The sequence below is a fragment of the Elephas maximus genome, chromosome 9 (genome assembly GCF_024166365.1).
Source record: "Elephas maximus indicus isolate mEleMax1 chromosome 9, mEleMax1 primary haplotype, whole genome shotgun sequence".
Lineage (NCBI taxonomy): Eukaryota > Metazoa > Chordata > Mammalia > Proboscidea > Elephantidae > Elephas > Elephas maximus.
In genome coordinates, this window is record NC_064827.1 from 82541511 (window position 1) to 82561771 (window position 20261).

The 20261-nt window shown below is 42.3% G+C and overlaps 1 protein-coding gene across 5 annotated transcripts in view; it reads right to left on the reverse strand.

Moving 5' to 3' along the window:
• Positions 1 to 20261, reverse strand: part of RAPGEF1 (Rap guanine nucleotide exchange factor 1) — a 158005-nt gene that overhangs the window by 54876 nt on the left and 82868 nt on the right. For all 5 annotated transcript variants that reach the window (XM_049896938.1, XM_049896937.1, XM_049896942.1 and 2 more), the window contains 2 exons: positions 16697 to 16875; positions 11705 to 11861 (listed from right to left, as the gene is read on the reverse strand). In XM_049896938.1, coding sequence (XP_049752895.1) covers positions 11705 to 11861; positions 16697 to 16875 — 336 coding nt within the window. The remainder of the gene's footprint in view (positions 1 to 11704; positions 11862 to 16696; positions 16876 to 20261) is intronic.

Here is a 20261-nt window from a genome sequence, read left to right on the forward strand (position 1 = left end):
TGGGTGAGAGTAACGTTTCAGGCAGTCTTTCCAGAGGATGACTCGTCAGCATATACAAAAGCATTCAATATTTGCATTCTACTTATAAGAACTTGTGCCCAAGGAAATGTCATGAATGGGTACAAAAATTAAGCCACAAAGGATGGTCATCAAAGCATTATTTATAATAGATAAAATTAGACTATTCAATGTTCCATAATTAAATATTCAACAATAAGGACTGATTGTATCAATGAAAGAGCCAAACAATGAATGCATCATTACATGGCTATTAAAAACAAAGTTGGAATAAGAATATGTAATTACATGGAATGATGATCTTACTACAACGTTAAGTGAAAAAATGACCCCAGGAGGTACATTGGTATATATAGTATGAATCTATTTTTGGACATAAAACCAAGAATACATGTATAGAACAAAAAACATGTTTATTAAACACCCCTTATATTCTTGTTATTGTTTATTTATATTTTCTAAATTTTCTACAATGAACATGTATTACTTCTGAAATACTAAAAAAAAAAGACAAAAACGAAAACCAAAGAGCTAAAAGCATGTATTCTATATAGCCAGAATAAATGCCATCCCATTTTGTAGTATCCAAGAGAAATGTGAAGAAGTGAGCTAAGATCCTAAGCACCAGAAGCAAAAAGAACGTTGATATTTTACTGTTACCACAATTTAGAAGTTAAATAAAACTTTACAAATATTTAAGGAATAGTAACCTAGCTGGGGATGACAGACAGGACAAGGATGGAAAGATAAGCGACTATGTAAATTAGAACGGATTGCAGTTAGTCGGGCGGCAGCCCCTTTATAGCCTGTAGCCTGGAGGAGAGTGGGAGAGGCAGCACTTCCTAAAAAGCTCATTGCCAGGCCATGTGGAGGGTATTACGAAATCCGGGAATCAAGGAGCACTAGACCAAAGTGACTTGGAAGCCCCATGTTCAGGTTCACTCTTCTTTACAACAGGGCAAAAAACCAAACCTGTTGCTGTCAAGTTGATTCCAACTCAGTGACCCTATATGACAGAGTAGAACTGCCCCGTAGGGTTTCCAAGGCTGTAAATCTTTACAGAAGCAGGTTGCCACATCATTCTTCAGCAGAGCAGCTGGTGGATCTGAACTGCCGACCTTTCAGTTAGCAGCCGAGTGCTTTTAACCACTGCACCACCAGGGCTCCTAAGAAAGGCAAAAGGAACAGAGAAAAGCCTGCACATTTGTATCTGCTGACATAGGAAAAAATTCCTCCAATTCTTCATTGATTCATGAGCAATTATAATTAGACTGTCATCTTTCTGGAGACGCAGCTGTGCAAAACTCAACTCATGAATGATGGCAAAAAAATCATGGAATGACAGGCACACATGTGCAAGCATGCACCCAAATTCCAAGACGGTGTCCAGATTGCAGCAACTCCCTCCTCCACCAGTCCACTGACCTAGGCTTGAAAAAAGTGCGTAAAAAGGGCAGGCAGCTTTTTCATTCACTACCAACCTTCCTGTCCAAACAGACTAGCCGGAAGATCTTTAGGCTCAACTGGCCTAACCTATCACAGAGGAGAGCTCTTAAAGTATGCGCACATCTGGCTACTGTGTTAACAGCCTAACCTGATTCAGAGCTGACCACTTGTAATGTAGGAGGCCAACTCCACCTACTGAAGGTCTCAGCCTTTTCCGTGGTGGCAGAAAATGGTATCTTGGAGATCTGTGCCTCTTGGCAGATGACAGCAGCTGGAGGTGGTGAATGTTTGCTGAGGGTATGTCTGTCTTGGCAACTACTGTATACCAAGTACCCAGGACAGTGCCTGGCACACAGCAGGTGTTCGATAAATACTTGTAGAAAACAAGTCAAATGAGATTCATTTCATTACGGCTCACCTGTTTAGTTAAACTCTTAGTCTGAGCATGGATACAAGAAGAGCTTACTTCAGGGTGTGTCTGAAGCACACCTTGGTAAACTGACTCATGGCAATCAGTGCATCTCAGGAGAGAGGCAGACACAGCCCCAAGGCAGCTATCCCACTTCCCAGGGAGGCAATCCTAATTTGGTGTTAATACATGGATTAGAAAAAAAAATCTTATTTTGTTTTCAAAAGTCAGAAAATGAGTACCACAAACCTTATTGCTGTTGGGAATATACAGAAAATGGCAGTGATTCTTACAGGGAAGGGTTACCAGAATTTCTTACAGGGATGTCAGGGTTTTCTCTTATTCTGAGGCACAGGTTAAAAGACTGCACTTGACTATACGTCTATAGCCAACAATTGGCCCAGTTCATGGGTCATTAGTTCTCTAAAGTCAAAAAAGAGTATTTTCTAAATATGTAACACTTTATTTCCACATAATTTTATTCATATTGAAAATGATCAAAGCACTGGAGAAGCTTCAATGATCTTCAATGAGTCAAACTATAGCTCTGGTGCTGAAGTAAGAGGGCAGGCAGCACAATGCTATCCACCTTCACATTTTCTTCTTGGCGCTAAGACAAAGCCCCTGCCTGCCAGAGGGGCACACAGGCTGCACGATAAAAGTGCTCCTGGTGAGGTGCCCCCTGGCAACACCAACCTCCTAAGACTCACTGCCACACTACCCCCACCACAGGGTCCTCAAGCATCAGACCAATGTCCTCCAGATCCAGACCAGAGGGAAACCACACTTTAACTGAAAAACACACCGTTCTACAACCTGTGACCTTCTGCTCCTGCCTATGCCCCATCCTGATCCATCTCTGTTTATCCTCTGTCATTTTTTCGTCCCTGTGAATATCCTGGGTTTGGGGACCACAGCCCAGGGAGACATGCATTTATGAACCTGACGTAATGCCTCTACCAGTCAGTTCTTCTAAGTCAAATTCTTCAGATGTCTTGGATTGAGTCTGGGTCACCAAGAACACCGAATATAGACCAATGGAGATATTTTCTGTAACTGAAGTTGAATAAAGAAATCACAGGGGTTTCTGACCCAATGTGATTTTTTTTTTTTAATGGTGACAAAAAGGGACCTTCCCTACCCATACCCTTAGTAGTACAAAAGCCAGCAACAGGACCAGGAAAGACTCTTCCTTCTCATATGCAATCAAGACGGGGCAGAGCACTAAGCACTCAAGATGCAGAAGCAAACTGAGGTCGCAGTTAACTCCTGAAATCAGCTCCTGGGGGGTTCCCTCCCAGTCAGGAAGCCTAGGTGGCATTCCTCATATAGCCTAAAAGCAAGGCAGCTCAGAATTCTCCACCACAATCTCAAATTCTCTACCACAGCAAATCAGATGATGATGAGACCTACCCAGAAGCTGTGCTAGACAGGGTCTATGTTGCTGGGGAAGAGAGGGGTACAATTCTAAAACCAGGAGACCTTTGTATTCAAAAAGTGAAATAATGTGGTTGAGGCAAGAGCTACGATTCGAACAATAAAAGCTTGCAGCAGTCACCTAGAGGGGAAAAAAAAAAAGGCCTAAAGAAGCTTTTAGATAGTTGAAAGATAAAACAAAGATCTTTTGGCCTTTGAACTAGGCAATATAACTCAGCAGAGTAACCAGAACCAGAAAGTACATATGTGCCAAATAAAAGGAGGAGACGCTGCCACCACAACTCCTATACCCAATACCCTTGAGAATTATACAAAAGTAAGTAAATGTTTGTGTAGTGTTTTATGTTAGCAGATTTATTACATAATATGCTTACTAACTTCGCAAAAAACAGGTTGGGGAGAGGGTTATTAGAGGGAAGAGAGATACCTTACTTTATGCCACCTTATTATTTAAAAAAACAAAAACCCCAAAACCTGAATGTATGAAGCTGAAATAAAAACTTGATTTTTTTGATAGAAAAAAATTTCTACTACATATAATAGTTGTTTTTCTTCTCTTTTTTTTCTAAACAGTAGAGTACTTAAAAAAATCTTACATAGAAACTTAATTTACAAAATCCATAAAAAGTGGAGCTGCCCATGTTAAAGGGGGAGAGGCAATTCCATGGGGCCCCGGTGCTCCATACACCACCATGTGAAAACCATTGGCATACAGTAAATACTCAACAAATATACTATATAACCACATAAAGGGAAACTATTTCAAGTGATTTTAAAACATAGAGTTTGACTGTACCTTCCTAATAGGGTAATTAAAAAAAATCTTACATCCTTTTTTAATGATCATATTGATGAAGGTAGTTCGTGTTGTTATTCTGAGATTGTTGTGTTTGTATTGTGGGAAAAAGTGTGAGTCGCTATGTTGGTATTGTTGAAAACTGGAGTTTTTGGTGTGAGAGGAAGAAAATTAAGGTACAGTTTTGATGAGTTTAATTAAAAACCCTCGTGGTTCTGAATTTGAATGGAAGTATCACTATAAATTCATGGTGTGTTTTGTTTTAAGGGAACTAAACATGTACTTCCAAACTCTGTCCACTGAAAAGACCTAGAACCAGTGACCAAGCATAAGGTAGCAATGAGCAACCTTAGAACTCAGACTGTTGTCTCTAAATACCATTTCTCAATATAAAAAACCCAGGCTCCTCAGAGAAATGACTGATTCCAGATCTGTGTAAGAAACTTATGATTACAACTCAATAATAAAAAGACAAAAAACCCAATTTAAAAATGGACAAAGGATCTCGATAGACATTTTCTCCAAAGAAGATATACAAATAATAAACAAACACATGAAAAAAGATGCTCAACATCATTAGCCATTGTTGTTATTAGCTGCCATCGAGTCCATGGTAACCCTACGTGTTACAGAGCAGACCTACCCCTTAGGGTTTACTTGGCTATAGTTGTAAAGGAAGCATGTTGCCAGGCCTTTTCTTCCTCGGTACCACGGAGTGGGTTCAAACTACAACCTTTAGGCTGGCAGTCAAGAGGGGACAGTTCGCGCCACCTAGGGACATTATCATTAGTCACTGTTGTTGTTAGTTGCTATTGAGTAGACTCATGGTGACCCCATGTTGCTGTTTGTGTGCCACTGAGTAGATCCAACTTATAGCGACCCTATAGGACAGAGAAGAACTACCCTGTAGGATTTCCTAGGCTGTAATCTTTACAGGGAAACCCTGGTGACGTAGTGGTTAAGTGCTACAGCTGCTAACCAATAGGCCGGCAGTTTGAATCTGCCAGGCGCTCCTCGGAAACTCTATGGGGCAGCTCTACTCTGTCCTATAGGGTTGCTATGAGTCAGAACTGACTCGACAACAGTGGGTATGGTTTTTTTTTTTTTTTTTTCCCCAATCTTTATGGGAGCAGATCACCAGGTCTTTTCTTTCACAGAGTGGCTGGTGGGTTCCAAGTGCTTAACTATTGTACCACCAGGGCTCCTTATGGTGACCCCACAGAGAAACGTAAATGAAAACCACAATGAGATGATACTTCACACCCACTAGAATGAAAAGGATCAAAAAGACAATAGCAAGTATTGGTGATGATGTAGAGAAACCGTAACCCACATACACTGCTGGTGGGAATGTAAAATGATGTAGCCTCTTAGGAAAACAGTATGGCAGTTCCTTACAAAACTAAACAGAGTTACTGTAAGACTTACCAATTCCACTCCTAGGTATATACCCAAGAGAAATAAAAACATATTGTCATGGGTTGAACTGTGTCCCCCCAAAATATCTGTCAACTTGGATAGGCCATTATTCCCAGTATTGTGTGACTGCCCACCATTTTGTCATCTGATGTGATTTTCCTATGTGTTATCAATCCTACTTCTATGATGTTAATGAGGCAGGATTAGAGGGAGTTATGATAATAAGGCAGGACTCAATGTACAAGATTAGGTTGTGTCTAAAGTCAATCTCTTTTGCGATATAAAAGAGAGAAGCAAGCAGAGTTAGGGGGGCCTCATACCACCAAGAAAGCAGCACCCAGAGCAGAGCACATCCTTTGGGTCTGAGGTTCCTGTGCAGAGAAGCTCCTAGACCAACGGAAGATTGATAACAAGGACCTTCCTCCAGAGCCGACAGAGAAGAGTGCCTTCCTCTGGAGCTGACGCCCTGAATTTGGACTTCTGGCCTACTAGACTGTGAGAGATAAATTCCTCTTTGTTAAAGCCATCCACTTGTGGTATTTCTGTTATAGCAGCACTACATGACTAAGACGCATATGTCCACACAAAAATTTGTACAAGAATGTTCAGAGCACTATTAGTCATAATAGCTAAAAAGTAGAAACCCAAATGCCCATCAAATGATGAATGAATAAAAGGTGGTGCATCCACACAATGGGATATTATTTGGCAATAAAAAGAAACGAAGTACTGATACATGCTACAACATGGATGACCTTAAAAACATTAAGCTAAGTAAAAGAGGCCAGCAGCAAAAGACCATATATTGCATGATTCCATTTATATGAACTGTCTAGAACAGGTAAATCCATAGACAGAGAAAGTAGGTTAATGGTTGTCAAGGGACAGGGGAGGAGCCCTGGTGGCAGAGTGGTTAAGTGCTCGGCTGCTAACCTTAAGGTTGGCGGTTCAAACTTAACAGCTGTTCTCGGGAGAAAGATGTGGCGGTCTACTTCCGTAAAGATTACAGCCTCTGAAACCCAATGGGACAGTTCTACTGTGTCCTATAGGGTCACTATGAATCAGAATTTGACTCGACGGCAATAGGTTTAGGGATGGCGAGGGGGGTGGTTGGAAAGGGTGCAGAGCGATAGCTAAAAGGTATGAGATTTCTTTTTGGGGTGATAAAAATGTTCTAAAATTGAGTGTGATGATGGTTGCACAATTTTATGAATATACTAACAACCACTGAATTATGTACCTTAAACAGGCGAATTGTATGATATGTAAATTACATCTCAATAAAACCTAAGATGAACCTGGAACATACTGTCATGTCAAAAAGTGAGAAAACTAACAATGACTTCCAAGTCACAAGAAAAACCTAATCCTAACTGGTATTCTCAGGAAAACATTCCTTTCAAAATACACCTGTTACGCAAATTGAGTCTGGTACGCAAGCCCAATTTAGGTGACAGGACTGCTGGCATTCCACAAAGTATTTCCCCAAGTTTATCAGTGTAAGAAGAGGGCAAAGAAAAAGAAAAAAAGTGTGTGCGTGGTTGGGGGTGGGAAGAAGGGTCTCTAGATATGAGACTTAAGTTTTGCAAGGAAGGTTCGACAGCCCTGGAGGGTTTGCAAAGAGGGCAAAGCAGAGCCAAGGAGATGGGTAGAGTTGTAGGTCTGAGTTAAGAAGAAAAGTTGAAATATAACTGGGTATGTTGGGAAGAGTTAACAGTTGGGATGCTGATATCAAAAGGACAAACTGGGATATCTGTTTGACTTTGATGGGCTCAGTCCTCCAACAGCCAGGTCCCAGGCTGGGTGTGGTTCCTAGAGAAAAACTGAGGACTTTTAAATTCCTCAGAGGCTTCCTTCCTCAGAGATGACAGTTACTGTCATCTCTGAGCCTCAGGCTCCTACCAGTAAAGACCTTGTCTAAGCCAGATAACGGAAGTCTGTATTTTAACCTGAGATTTACATGATTACATGAAAAAGAGCCACACTCATTCTCAAGGACTCCTAAATGTGAGCTGTTTTAAAAATTAACATTCCTATAGTTAACAGTAGAGCCTTGGTGGTGCACTGGTTAAGAGCTTGGCTGCTAACCAAAAGGTCAGCAGTTCGGATCCACCAGCTGTTCCTTGGAAACCCTATGGGGCAGTACTACTCTGTCTTAAAGGGTCGCTGTAAGTCAGAATTGACTCAACAGCAATGGGTTTGGTGGGGTTTTTTTATAGCTAACAATACTTTTTATTTTTTATTTTTTAACAGTACTTGTTAGGTGCCCTCAGTCGATTTCGACTCATAGCAACCTCATGCGACTAGACATCTACTCTGTATCAAGCACTCTACATACATTATCTTACTTAATCTTTCTTTAGATCTACAGGGTAAATATTTTTAAGGTTATTTGAGACTCAAAGAAGTAACCTGTCCAAAGTACACATCCAACAAGTGGCATTTGTGAGGGGGAGGGTGTTAAATGATAAATCTCACAACTCATTCAGAGACAAAAACAAAGTGATCCTGTTTAAAACACTTTTTCAGCCCTTTCAAAAAAAAAAAAAGATTCCATTTAGCAAGTGAATGAGTTACTTGAAAGACGGTGAGTCAGTTTAAAGAAACATGTCAACACTTCTCCAAGCGGGATGAACGCATCCTCATAAATGTGTTTTGTTTCTGTAGTCCTGGTCCCTCCCAGCCAAGTGAGGCTCTCTCACACTAGGACATGGGCTTATAAGGTGCCTTCAGCCTGCTGGGGATAGTGAGAGAGGCTGGAAGTCAACTGGCTTGAGGGTGGGACCAACGTGAACCTTTCTCCTTGTAAGAGGCAGCAGAGAGTGATGTGTATGCACAGGGTCTGGGTGTTCAACAGGCCTGGGTGTGAATCACCATCTTGCCACTTATTACTTGTCTGCCTGAGCCTTAGTTTCCGTATCTGTGAACCAAAAAAAAAAAAAAAAAAAATCTAAACTTGGCACCTTTAAGTCGATTCTGACTCACAGCAACCCTATAGGACAGAGCAGAACTGCCCCATAGAGTTTCCAAGGGAACAGCCGGTGGATTTCAACTGCCAACCTTTTGATTAGCAGCTGAGCTCTTAATCACTGAGCCACTAGAGCTCCATATCTGTGAAGGGGGTGCAATAATTCATACCTCAAAGGCTTGTTCTGAGGATTAAATAAAACAGTGCAGAAAAACCCTTGATAAATGTTAGCTATTATCACTATTAGACCTTAATAACAAATAACAACATCAGAGTGTCTCCGTTGTCCTCAATGTCTTGACTACAGGAGCTACGAAAAGCTTCCAATAAAAGGCCAATTCCTGCTCATCCTTCAGGCTCTGGCTTAACTGTCTCTTCCTTAGGGAAGCCTTCCCTGACCACCCTGAAAAAAGAAGGTGACCAGTACACTCTAATAATGTCATATACCATTTTTTCCTTTGTAGCCCTTGTCCTAGTTATAATGATTTAATTGTGCATTTTTGTTTGTGGTCTTTTAAGCTCCATAAGGTTAGGGATGTGCTGGTTTTGTTCATCACTACACTCCCAGTTCTCTCACACTGTCTGGCACACTGGTGGTTCTCAATAAATGCTTCTTGAATAAATCAAACAAAACTGAACCTACGGAGCCCCTCACCTAGGAGATCTTTGCTCTGTAGAAAAGTTACTTACTTTCAGACATTGACAGGTTCATAATCTATAGGTTTTTTCTTGCTCTTTTTTTTCCTTTTATCCTGGCCACTTCGAAAATCAAAGACCTTGATATTTTAGACATGCCTTTCAACTGATACGGTGGTGCTTTAATCTAATGATTCCATAAAGGAAATCTACTTTGGAATGTAATACAGCTTTACGGGTGGAAACTCAATCTCTTCTGTTTTGGGTGCTCTAACTTGTTTCGGGCATCTTGTCATAATCGATCTGGTAGAGGGACACCTTAACAGTGCCGTGTGAAAAATAACATTTTTCCATAATAGCATTTCCAGAAGCCTGGACAGGAATAGCAGTTAGGTGGACTACACTGATGAAGTGGGACCCCAGGCACGTCTCACTCTGCCCTGCTGACCTCAAAGAGCTACTGTGAAGATCAACAGGAGAGCATATGTGACTGTACTCTACAGTCTATGAAGTGACAGAAGGTCTTATTACAATGGCCACCCTGGGCTACACCCTCAAGTCTCACCGGTCAAAATAGATAATGTAGGACCTAGTAACTTTTTGGAATGAAGAGAACATGGCAGGTATTAGAAGAAAATGTTGATGTCATCTAGTTAGGCCTCCCTCTAAATGAACTCAGTAAAGTCCCTGGCAGACACATCCAGCCTCTACTTAAATGATGCTGGAGGTAGGGAGCCACCAAAACTTCTCAAGCCAATACATTTCATTCTGGAGCAGTTTGTATTGTTATCCTCCGCTCTATAATTTTTACCCTTTGGGAGTCTTAATTCTACTCTCCAGAGCTGTCAAGTCGATTCTGACTCATAGAGACCAAAGCTAACAGGGAATGTCAATCCAAGGAGGCAGCTTTCAGGAGTTTGATACCATCGGTATGTGGGAAATGAATTTTTGTGACCGGGGGTAAGCACATCACCTATAATTTTGGTTTTTCTTTTTAATTGTACTTTAGATGAAGGTTTACAGAGCTAGTTTTTCATTAAACAACTAATACACATATTGTTATGTGACCTTGGTTGCCAAACCCATGATACGTCAACACTCTCCCCTTTTCAACCTTGGGTTCCCTGTGACCATCTTTCCTGTCCCCTCCTGCCTTCTCATTCTTGCCCCTGAGCTGGTGTGCCCATTTAGTTTCATTTTGTTTTATGGGCCTGTCTAATCTTAGGCTGAAGGCTGAATCTCAGGAGTAACTTCCAGTAATGAGTTAAAAGGGTGTCCGGGGGCCATACTCTCCAAGTTTCTCCAGTCTCTGTCAGGCCAGTAAGTCTGGTCTTTTTTTTGTGAGTTAGAATTTCATCCTACAGTTGTCTCCAGCTCTGTCCAGGATCCTCTATTGTGATCCCTGTCAGAGCAGTCTGAGCCGGGCACCATCTAGATGTGCTGGATTCAGTCTAACAGAGGCACGTTAGTTATAATTTTGAACTAAAGGGTCTAGAAAGGAAGGGGACACAAGTTTTGTCAAGCCAAGAGATCTGTTCGCAAAGCATGCACTTAGCACCACAGAATTAATGATAGATAACATAAGGTCTGAGTGTTTACTGTGTGCCAGGCACTGTTCTAAGAGCTTTCTAGGTATCAGATAATTTAATTCATCCTATACCCCTATGATGTAGGTACCGTATCTATTTCACAGAGGAGTTAACTAAGGTACAGAGCAGTTTAGTAAATGTAAATTGCTCAAGGTCACAGACTCACATGTGGTGGACTTGGGATTCAAACTAAGCAGGGCCCCAAGGCCTCTTTCCTCTACATTATATATAGCCTTCCAGAGCATCAGGGTCTCTACTTAGCCACTGCTGACAGCGCTAGTCTGGAACCACAGGCCCTCATCCATTTCATACTCTACATTCTGCCTTGCTCCTCATTCACCATGACTTATTTTCTCAATTAGCATTTCACCCCTGGACCTCAGTTCCAGACCCCCCTCCTTAACTATGATTCATCATTTTCCATTATGCTGTTTCCGACTGCCCTAAGTAGTACATACACAGACCACACATTGGATATCAAATCAAGTAAATACAGACAGTTTCATTTCTTACTCATCTCATTCCTGCCTTTTTTTTTTTTTTTTTTTAAACAAAGAATCCCTGAAGTTCTTAGAACAAGAAAAGGTAACGGTTGACATGCTGGGAGTTTTGCTAAACATCAGTGCGTAACAATTTTCATTACATTTTGTCTAGCTGGCAAGCACGCAGTCAGAGCTGTGATATAAAGACTTACATCTTTAATACAAGAAAATTTAATACAATGCTCAATAAAGGCTGACTGCTCCTGGCAGCTTTTCCAACTATAGGCACAAGTACTCCAAAGGCTTGAATTGCTACAAGAGCTATTTGTATCAGTCCTGAGAGAATTAAGTAGCTTTCGGGCTGAGCAGTACACCATTCCAGAGAAGTTGGAAGGCATTCATTCTAATGCATTAGTTCAGGAACCAGTTTTTACTGTGATAAGCATGCAGCAGAGAGGTTATAGTCAGTCTTAACCAGGACTGCCTAGAACCCATGCACGGTACCTTCACTCCGTCCAGCACGGCTTTGATGACGCCCTTCACAGTTGTCACCATCTCTTTATCTTCTGAGTTCACACCTTCCAACATCACTTGGTCAGACCAACGAATGAGGTTGGCGAGACTTTGGTACACTCGGCTATAGCAAGAGGAGAGGGCGGAGCTAGAAAAGATTTTTAATGTGAGTGTTAAAAAAAAAAAAAAAAAATCTAAACCATGACCATGACTTTAAGGTATCCATTTAGGACAGAATCAGTTTCCTAGTGGTTAGGATGAGTTTCTCAATCTCTCTCTTTTTAAAACCAACACCTCCTTTTAGTAAACGAACATTTTCTCCTCTGAGTCCATATCCTTAAATCCACCCAAGAAGATTTTGTAGAGCCTTACAGTCTAATCTGAGTTATAATTTTTTTCTCATTTTCCAAATATAAATTCCATCATGAGAGTTAATATGCATTCTTAGCCTTCACACACCTCCGCATGATCCGACAACATCTCTCAGGGAGCACCCTCTCTTTCCTCCTCCTGGTCACTAACCACTGGAGTAGGTCAAAGCATTGTGCACCTCTTGTTTTGAATCAGATTAAAATTCATTTAGATGTGTTATGAGAGGCCAACAGGTTTGTAGAATTTTAGTAGGTGGGTCCCTTTAAAGAAACAACTCTGAGCTTGAACAGATCTGTAATTTATTAGAATTCCTCATAACATGGGCTTAGCTCCCTCATCTCTGTACTATAACCACGGCTGAGATGCCAGAGAAACATGCTAATGAAGATTACCTTAGGACAACAAATCAGAGGTGAGGTGAGACGCTGAGGTGTCGGGGCTGGCTCACGGAGAAAGGAGTAGGTACCAGCTATGCTGTGACGCTAACACACATAAAGCAACCCCTGAGAACTTTGAGGGTGCTGCAATGGGTGGCTAAAATGAATTCTTACATATTCCACATATTTTCAAATAACTAAAGACATTTTCTCTTAGAATTCCAGAAAGGATGATTTCTCCATTTCAATCATGATGCATTGTAACAGAGGAAGAAAAATATAGAATATCTGTGTGCTGCCCCCTCCTCCACCCCCCAAAAAAAACTAAAAAAGAAAAGAGCGAGGCAGATATTCAGGAAGTGAAGGTACAATTTTGAAGCAAAGATATAATATTGTAAAGCCATTTAAAACAAAAACCCAAACCAAACAAGACTCCAACAAGAAGCTGTTCAGAATCAGGTAAGGAGGAAAAAATCTTCCCAGAGATCTAAAATCTCCATTTAGCCAGTCATTCTGCTCTGTGCATGTTCCACCAGAAGAAAATCAGAGTTGGAAAGACTGAAAGCCAACTTTTCCAATTTCATTAGAAACAAGAGAAATTTACAGAAGGAGCCCCAAGAAAACCAAGGTCGGGCTGCTTCAGGGGATAATATGAACGAGAAGTATTCGGTGTTGGGCCTGTCCTCTTAGGAAAAGAGAAATGAACACGAGAACTCTGTGGTCTTTTCCTGGGTGTTAGATTATGTGCAGATCCTCCTGAAGGCAAAAACACTTCTTACAGATATGCGTTCCTCTCTCCTTCCTGAGAAGGCCAGGTCCGGCCTCTGTAAACAAGGACTGCTGCCTTTGGCTAAAGTGCCTGTACAGCGGGTTTCACCAAAGCATCACATTGTAAACGAAGGGCAATAATTAGATGACAAGGGGGAAACACTTTACATAATACTTAACTTCTACCTGCTTTGGATGGTAGCATTTCCCTGAAAGCACCTAGAGAATCTGACAATTATGTCTGCCCTTTATACGATTAGCTTGGAAGCAAAATATTCCCGTGTCGAGGTGCTAAGAGACTAAGAAAGGAAGGAGGGGCCTGTGCTATGAAAATGCCGCCAGTGAACCCATTGCTGGCCTATTTCTGGAATGGAGCAGAGCAGTCTGCACCGAAGGCAAGCCCTGATCCTGCTCTTTGGGTGTTCCAGTGTACAGAAGGAGAATTCTCCACTCATGGCTCAGAGCCAGCTGACTTATTCAAAGCCCAGTCCACGACAGTCCCAGGAACCTAGGAACCCCTCCTTCCTGTCTTAGTCTCTCAGCACCTCGACACAGGGGAATATTCTGCTTCCAAGCTAATCGTATAAAGGGCAGACATAATTGTCAGAGTCTCTAGGTGCTTTCAGGGCAAAGAGCCTGTCTGCCAGACCCAACTCACAGAAGAGGCTCTGTGCAGAAAAAAAAAAGGCAGGGAAAATACCTTCCTGGCTTACAAACTGCACTAGCGGGAGGAACGAGATGCTGGAAATAATCTAAAGGAAATATTTGAGAATGTATTTTCAATAGTTTCAGGGAGATCAATAAAAGTATCACCACTGGCTTTGGCAGAATTTCAGAAGGAAAAAAATCACTTAAATAATATTAGCCAAAGCACTACCAGGAAAAAAAAAAAGTTATTTCATTGTTCCTTATGGCTATATCCAGGCACTTCCCTTTTTCCCTCTAGGTACTGGTTATACATTTTGAATAATTTTTGTTGGTATGAGCTGGAATCGACTCTAAGGCAATGGGTATAATAAAACAGGAGCCCTGGTGGCACAGAGGTTAAGAGATCAGGTGCTAACCAAAAAGTTGGCAGTTTGAATCCACCAACTGTTCCTTGGAAACCCTATAGGGCAGTTCTACTGTGTCCTGTAGGGTCGCTATGAATTGGCATCAACTTGACAGCAATGGGTTTTTTTTTTTTTTTTTTTTGCTAATAAGACGAGGGAGCCCTGATGGCACAGTGGTTAAGTGCCTGGCTGCTAACCGAAAGGCTGGCAGTTTGAACCCACCAGCCGTTCCGTGGGGGAAAGATGTGGCACTCTGCTTCTACGAAGAATTACAGCTTTGGAAACCCTGTGAGGCAGTTCTACTCTTTGCTATCGGGTTGCTATGAGTTGGAATTGACTCGACAGCAACAGGTTTTTTTCTTTTTTTGTGGGCGGGGAGGCTAATAATAAAACCTCCCCCCACCAAAAAAAATTTTTTTTTATAGAGGGAAAAAAACAAACAAAAACCCCCAAATACCCCGAACTATTATCACATGACTTGATCAATTATTTTGCAGTGTTTGCATGTTTACAAAGTAACTTGTCAACAGGAAGCAACAAAGTAACAATCCTAATAGCAATACACTGTACCATTGCTGGAAACCCTGGTGGTGTAGTGGTTAAGTGCTACGGCTGCTAACTAAAGGGTGAGCAATTCAAATCCTCCAGGCGCTCCTTGGAAACTCTATGGGGCAGTTCTACTCTGTCCTATAGGGTCGCTATGAGTCGGAATCGACTCTGTGGCACTGGGTTTTGGTTTTTGGTACCATTGCTAGCATAGGTTTTAGCTAAGGTGACTCTTGCCTGGACGCTCCCTAAGAAGCTTAGTACCTGAGGACAGCTGGGTGAGGTAACATGTCCTCATTTCCCACTCTCTCCTCCTGTCAATGTCGCAGAGTGCTCATGCACTCTTTGCTTATGTCTCCTCCCTATGAATACACCATGCCTGGCTGGCCTCTGCTCCTTTGTTCTTATTGCTTCCCTCTCCCCACTGCCAATCCAATTCCTACCCCTTCCCGCAGGTCCGGCCCCAGCTCCTCCTCCTCTAGGAAGTCCCCTCCAACTCTCTTGCAACTTTCCCTTCCTACAGAGCTTCTACTCTGTGCCACAAAATTAGCATTTTCTCAAAATGTGTGTAGGGTTCATCTTTTCCCACTAGAGAGTACTTTAAAAAGTTATCTGAGCATCTGACTGTATGTTCTGCCCAATTACTAGCACGACATTAGGCACATTCAGTCAAGGAAACCAGCACTGAGCCTCCTATGAGCTGGATGCTGGTTAAACTATCAAACGTAGCACTTGGTCTCAAGGCTCTCTGTGGCCAGCACATTACATTCATGTGCACTGAAGAACCTCGTTGCCTCAGTGGCTTTTCCTACAGGGCAGTAGAGTGGCATGGAAAAATGAAAACAGTAGGAGGGCAAAGCCTTTATCAAACCTCTCCCACCACCAACTAGCTCCAGTGAGCTTCCTAGCCAAAGGACCACAATCTACAGAGGTCACCTGAAACTCCAGGGTAGAAGCTCCAGGGCAGACAGCTTCTTGGAAATAAAGACACTGTTCACGTTATCTCCCAGAAGAAGAAAAATATGCACGTCCTTGCCAAGTTCTGAAAGCAGTTCATAAAAGCTTAGGCCTCATGGGGCTACGTGAACACTAAACCATCTTGAGGAATTGAAAGAGAGATACATTATCCTGAACAGGTAGCACGAAGAAAAACCAAAAGCTAGCAGGAACCTGACAGCGTCCCAAGAAATAGCTCCTGTTAGGCTTTCATTTAAGTTTTACATTTAATATTGCTTTTCTTTCTGTACTTAACAAGAAATACGGGGGCCGCCGCTCGTACAACCAAGGAAAGTACCCTCTAGCAGTAAAAGCGTTGCCTAACAGTAGATTCTCGGGGGCAAGGGCTGACCCTACCTGTGATACCTTACTTCCAATGACTCCAGGTGCTGTGTTTGGGAGATCCTGGCTTGACACAGTTAAGTGTTTCACTAATTCATACATTAATGGGGTTCTGCTCTACCTCCTTTGGTGATTACATCTGAGCAGCTAAGGACTCTAACAGGTTAGATGTCGATAGGATTTAATGTCATAATAAACCATGGTTAAATGTCAATTGACTGAGAGTACTAGGAGAAATGTGTTTAAATCAACGTGATTACTGCCACTGAGCTAATGCAAGGAAATGACCACAGACTTACACTGTGGCTATATCCCTAGAGATGGTAGAGATCTGGGTCAATGTTGAGACCTCATGAATAACCCTGAACTTGACCTTGGGATAGCACCAAGGGATAGCCTGGGCAGAAGTTCCTTTTCCTACCTGACACTCCTCCCTGTTCCTAGAACTTTGAGTTTGATGTGACCCCAAAGCAAGATGCCTCTAGGTCTTCCCTTGCTCTGACCCAGCCAAGGCCTGCAGAACAACTCACCTGTGTTGAATTCGAGGATCGCTTTGCACCAGGGGTAGAATGGCTTCCAGCACCTTGCTGGCTGACCCTGGAAGCATCTCCAGTACCTTCTTATCAATTGCCATTTTGTCCACAATGGTCTTAAAGTAGCGCAAGGCACTGACAACTTCCTTCTCTTTCTCTTCCAGCCAGCTCAGGTTCTGAAAGGAAATGTTAAGCACAAGGAGGGAGGAGAGAGATTAAAGGGAGCTATTTTGAGAAAAGTAAAATAAAATCTTCTGTAAACTAGTTTGGGATTGATGCAAATGGAGAAGGCTTCTTGCTGCAGAAATGAAGCCAAGTTGTTTTTCTAAGAATTGCAATGAGAGACCAGATTTGAAAGAAGAAGAAAAGTAGTTTATAGACAATCCTGAATTCCCTTGCTGGACTCAAGATTGATTTGCTCTGAGGTCTTGAAAGTCACTTCTCCTCCTCTATTTTCTAATCAAACACACCGAGATATCACCACTAATCTCATTAAGTATAGTAAGGACTCATTTGCTGATGGCTGTAAGACACTTGGAAAGCTAACAGTAGAGTCCCATGGTGCACATATATCCTGTAAATCAAATCACGAAACTCCAGGCTTTTCTACCTTTCAAAGATCAGAGTCTCTGTGTAAGACTGGTCAGGGGTGTTAGGTTTTAAAACCCATTCCCCCAGGACTCCTCCCTAGATTCCACATTGTTCAACCCAAAGATGCAACCCCATCTCAATGAAATGATCTGCTACTCTCAAGTGACCTAGAAACCCCCGAGCCAGGAGAGGTGGGATGCTCTTGGTGGAAAGGTGAAGAACACAGGGCAGATGGCAGTGATTTAATCACCACCCTGCAGTGACTGCTGACAGCATTCAGGGTCTTTATGCTCCTCAGGAGAGCACACCTACGAAGAAAATAAAATACACAGCCCTACGCTTTCCAGTATTCAAATTATCACCCTTAAATCTTTTCTCCTGACTCTGAATCCCTTGAACTGACAGTTGGTGGGTATATACACCCCTTTTGTTCCTCTCTGCAACCTCCCCCATACTAGCTCTAATGTCCATGACCCAGGTCCCAGCTGTCTGGCAGGGGAAAGAAAATCAAGAATAATCTATAAAGTGGATAAATTAAAAAAGGAATAATCTACTTAAGGAGAATTGATTCTGTTACGTCCAAGGCAAATTAAGAGGGGTGTGTATGAGGAAAACTGCCACCTGTGGTTTGAGGTCCAGAGAATGCAAATAAAAGTAACCAAGGGCAAGGAGATAACTTCTAGAAAAGGCTGATTTCAACAACAATCTAAAAAATATTAAAACACGATAGAAATATGAGAAGTGATTATGATCCTAAAAACTAGCTCTTTTCTTCTAAGATAGTGGGGAATGTCATTTTAAAAGAAAAAATTTCAGTAGTGGAGGAATTTTATTTTATAAGAGTATCAAAAGAAAAATATGTAAGTGGGATGAAGAAATTACTTTAACCAGACAACTTTCAAAGACCCAAGATCTCTCAATGGGGATACTTCCCAAAAGATGTTCTACAGACCAAAAAAAAAACCCCAAACCCGTTGCCCTCGAGTCGATTCCGACTCATAGTGACCCTACAGGACAGGGTAGAACTGCCGCATAGAGCACCTGGTGGATTTGAACTGCCAACCCTTTGGTTAGCAGCTGTAGCACTTAACCACTACGCCACCAGGGTTTCCGTTCTACAGACCACTAAGATACAATTCTCTGAGCGGGGGAAGCACCCCCCTCCCCCACCCCCATCCCCTTTACTTTCTTCTATCTATTTTTCTCCTTTTACTATCTGACATATTTGCTTATTTACTGTCCACTTCCAAGAGGCCAGGACTTGTTTCTCTACCTCATGGACTAGTGCTCTCTGCTTCAACATCACCTACAGGGCACTGGTGGAATGTCTATCTGCAGAATCACAGTGCTTGCAGACACCAAACGTGGCTAAACCAGTCAGTCTGGCAAGAGGACTGTCACAGGAACACTCCATCTTAACACAGCACGAAGTGCTAGAAGCAAGCAAGAATGAAACTTGGTGAGGGAACAGGTAACACCTTAAGAAAATGTGACATCAGGTTTGTTAGGGAGAAAGAGGCAAACCTGAGGATGGGAGCATTCAAAAGAGGCAAGGCATTTCAGAGCAAAGAGAATTTTCCCGTCGTTTGCAGACAGATCAAATCAGCCATTTAAGAGCCAGGCTGCCCTGGGCTCCTAATAAAGGGGCCTACAACTTAGCAGAATCAGGTTTCATCTATTAACTCTCTAACAAATTCCACTGGCAGAACTGATGGCCTCAGGAGTTGTGTATCCCCTTAGCCCATTAGCTGTTAAACTGTGGCTTCTTGCAAAATGTAGGCAGTAGTTAGAAGCCTTTAGAATAAGACACCTATACAGAGCACTAGCTAGAACTGGGAACCCAATGCCTTGGCTTTACACAAGTTGCCTTGTCACATAATCTCAGAGAGGCAGACACATTCCCTCTCCACCTACCTCCACTTCCCTGCTGTAGGGGGTTAGGTGTCACCACTGGTGCAAATGAACCTGGAAACTAAAAAAGGCTATCAGGGCAGAAGGAGGGCCAAGCCCTGGGTGTGGGAACCAGGGGCCTTCAGGATCCTCGTCTGCAAAATGGGGAGAAGAATATTTGCCCTGTGTATTTAAAGAGACTGATGTGGGGACTTAGTGAGAGTGTATAGGGAAGTATTTTATAAAATCTAACAGATACTACACCAATATATGATAACATACATATAAAAAAACATATATATATACCTGCCAATAATACAGCAAAGGGGCCCTGGAGGCGCAAGGGCGCTCGGCTGCTGTCATTGGCTGAATTGTGTCCCCTAAAAATGTCTGTCAACTTGGCTAGGCCATGATTCCCAGTATTGTGTGATACTGTGCAGCTGCCCGCCATTTTGTCACCTGTATGTGATTTTCCTGTATGTTGTAAATCCTATCTCTATGATGTTAATGAGATGGGATCAGTGGCAGTTATGTTAACGAGGCAGGACTCAATCTACAAGAGAAAGCAGACCTGAAGCAGACTGCGTCCTTTGGCCCCGGTGTTCCTACATGACTACGAAGCTCCTAGACCATGGGAAGATTGATGACAAGGATCTTCCTTCAGAGCCAACTAAGAAAGAAAGCCTTCCCCTGGAGCTGGCGCCCTGAATTTGGACTTCTATCCTGCTAGACTGTGAGAGAATAACTTTCTCTTTGTTAAACCCATTCACTTGTGGTATTTCTTTTATAGCCGCACTAGATAAGATTGAATTTGGTACTGGGAGTGGGGAGCTGCTCTAACAGATACCTAAAATGTGGAAGCAGTTTTGAAACTGTGAATGGATAGATGATGAAGGAGTTTTAAAATGCCTAATAGTAAGAGCCTAGATTGCCTTAAAGAGACTATTGGCGGAATTATGGATGTCAGACAATTTTGGTGAGGACTTGGAACTGAGGAGAGAACTGGAAGCAGCAGAGGACTGGCAGCAGCAGAACCAGGAGATCAGCGCAAGACGGTGCTGGAGCCAACCCACGGAGTCAG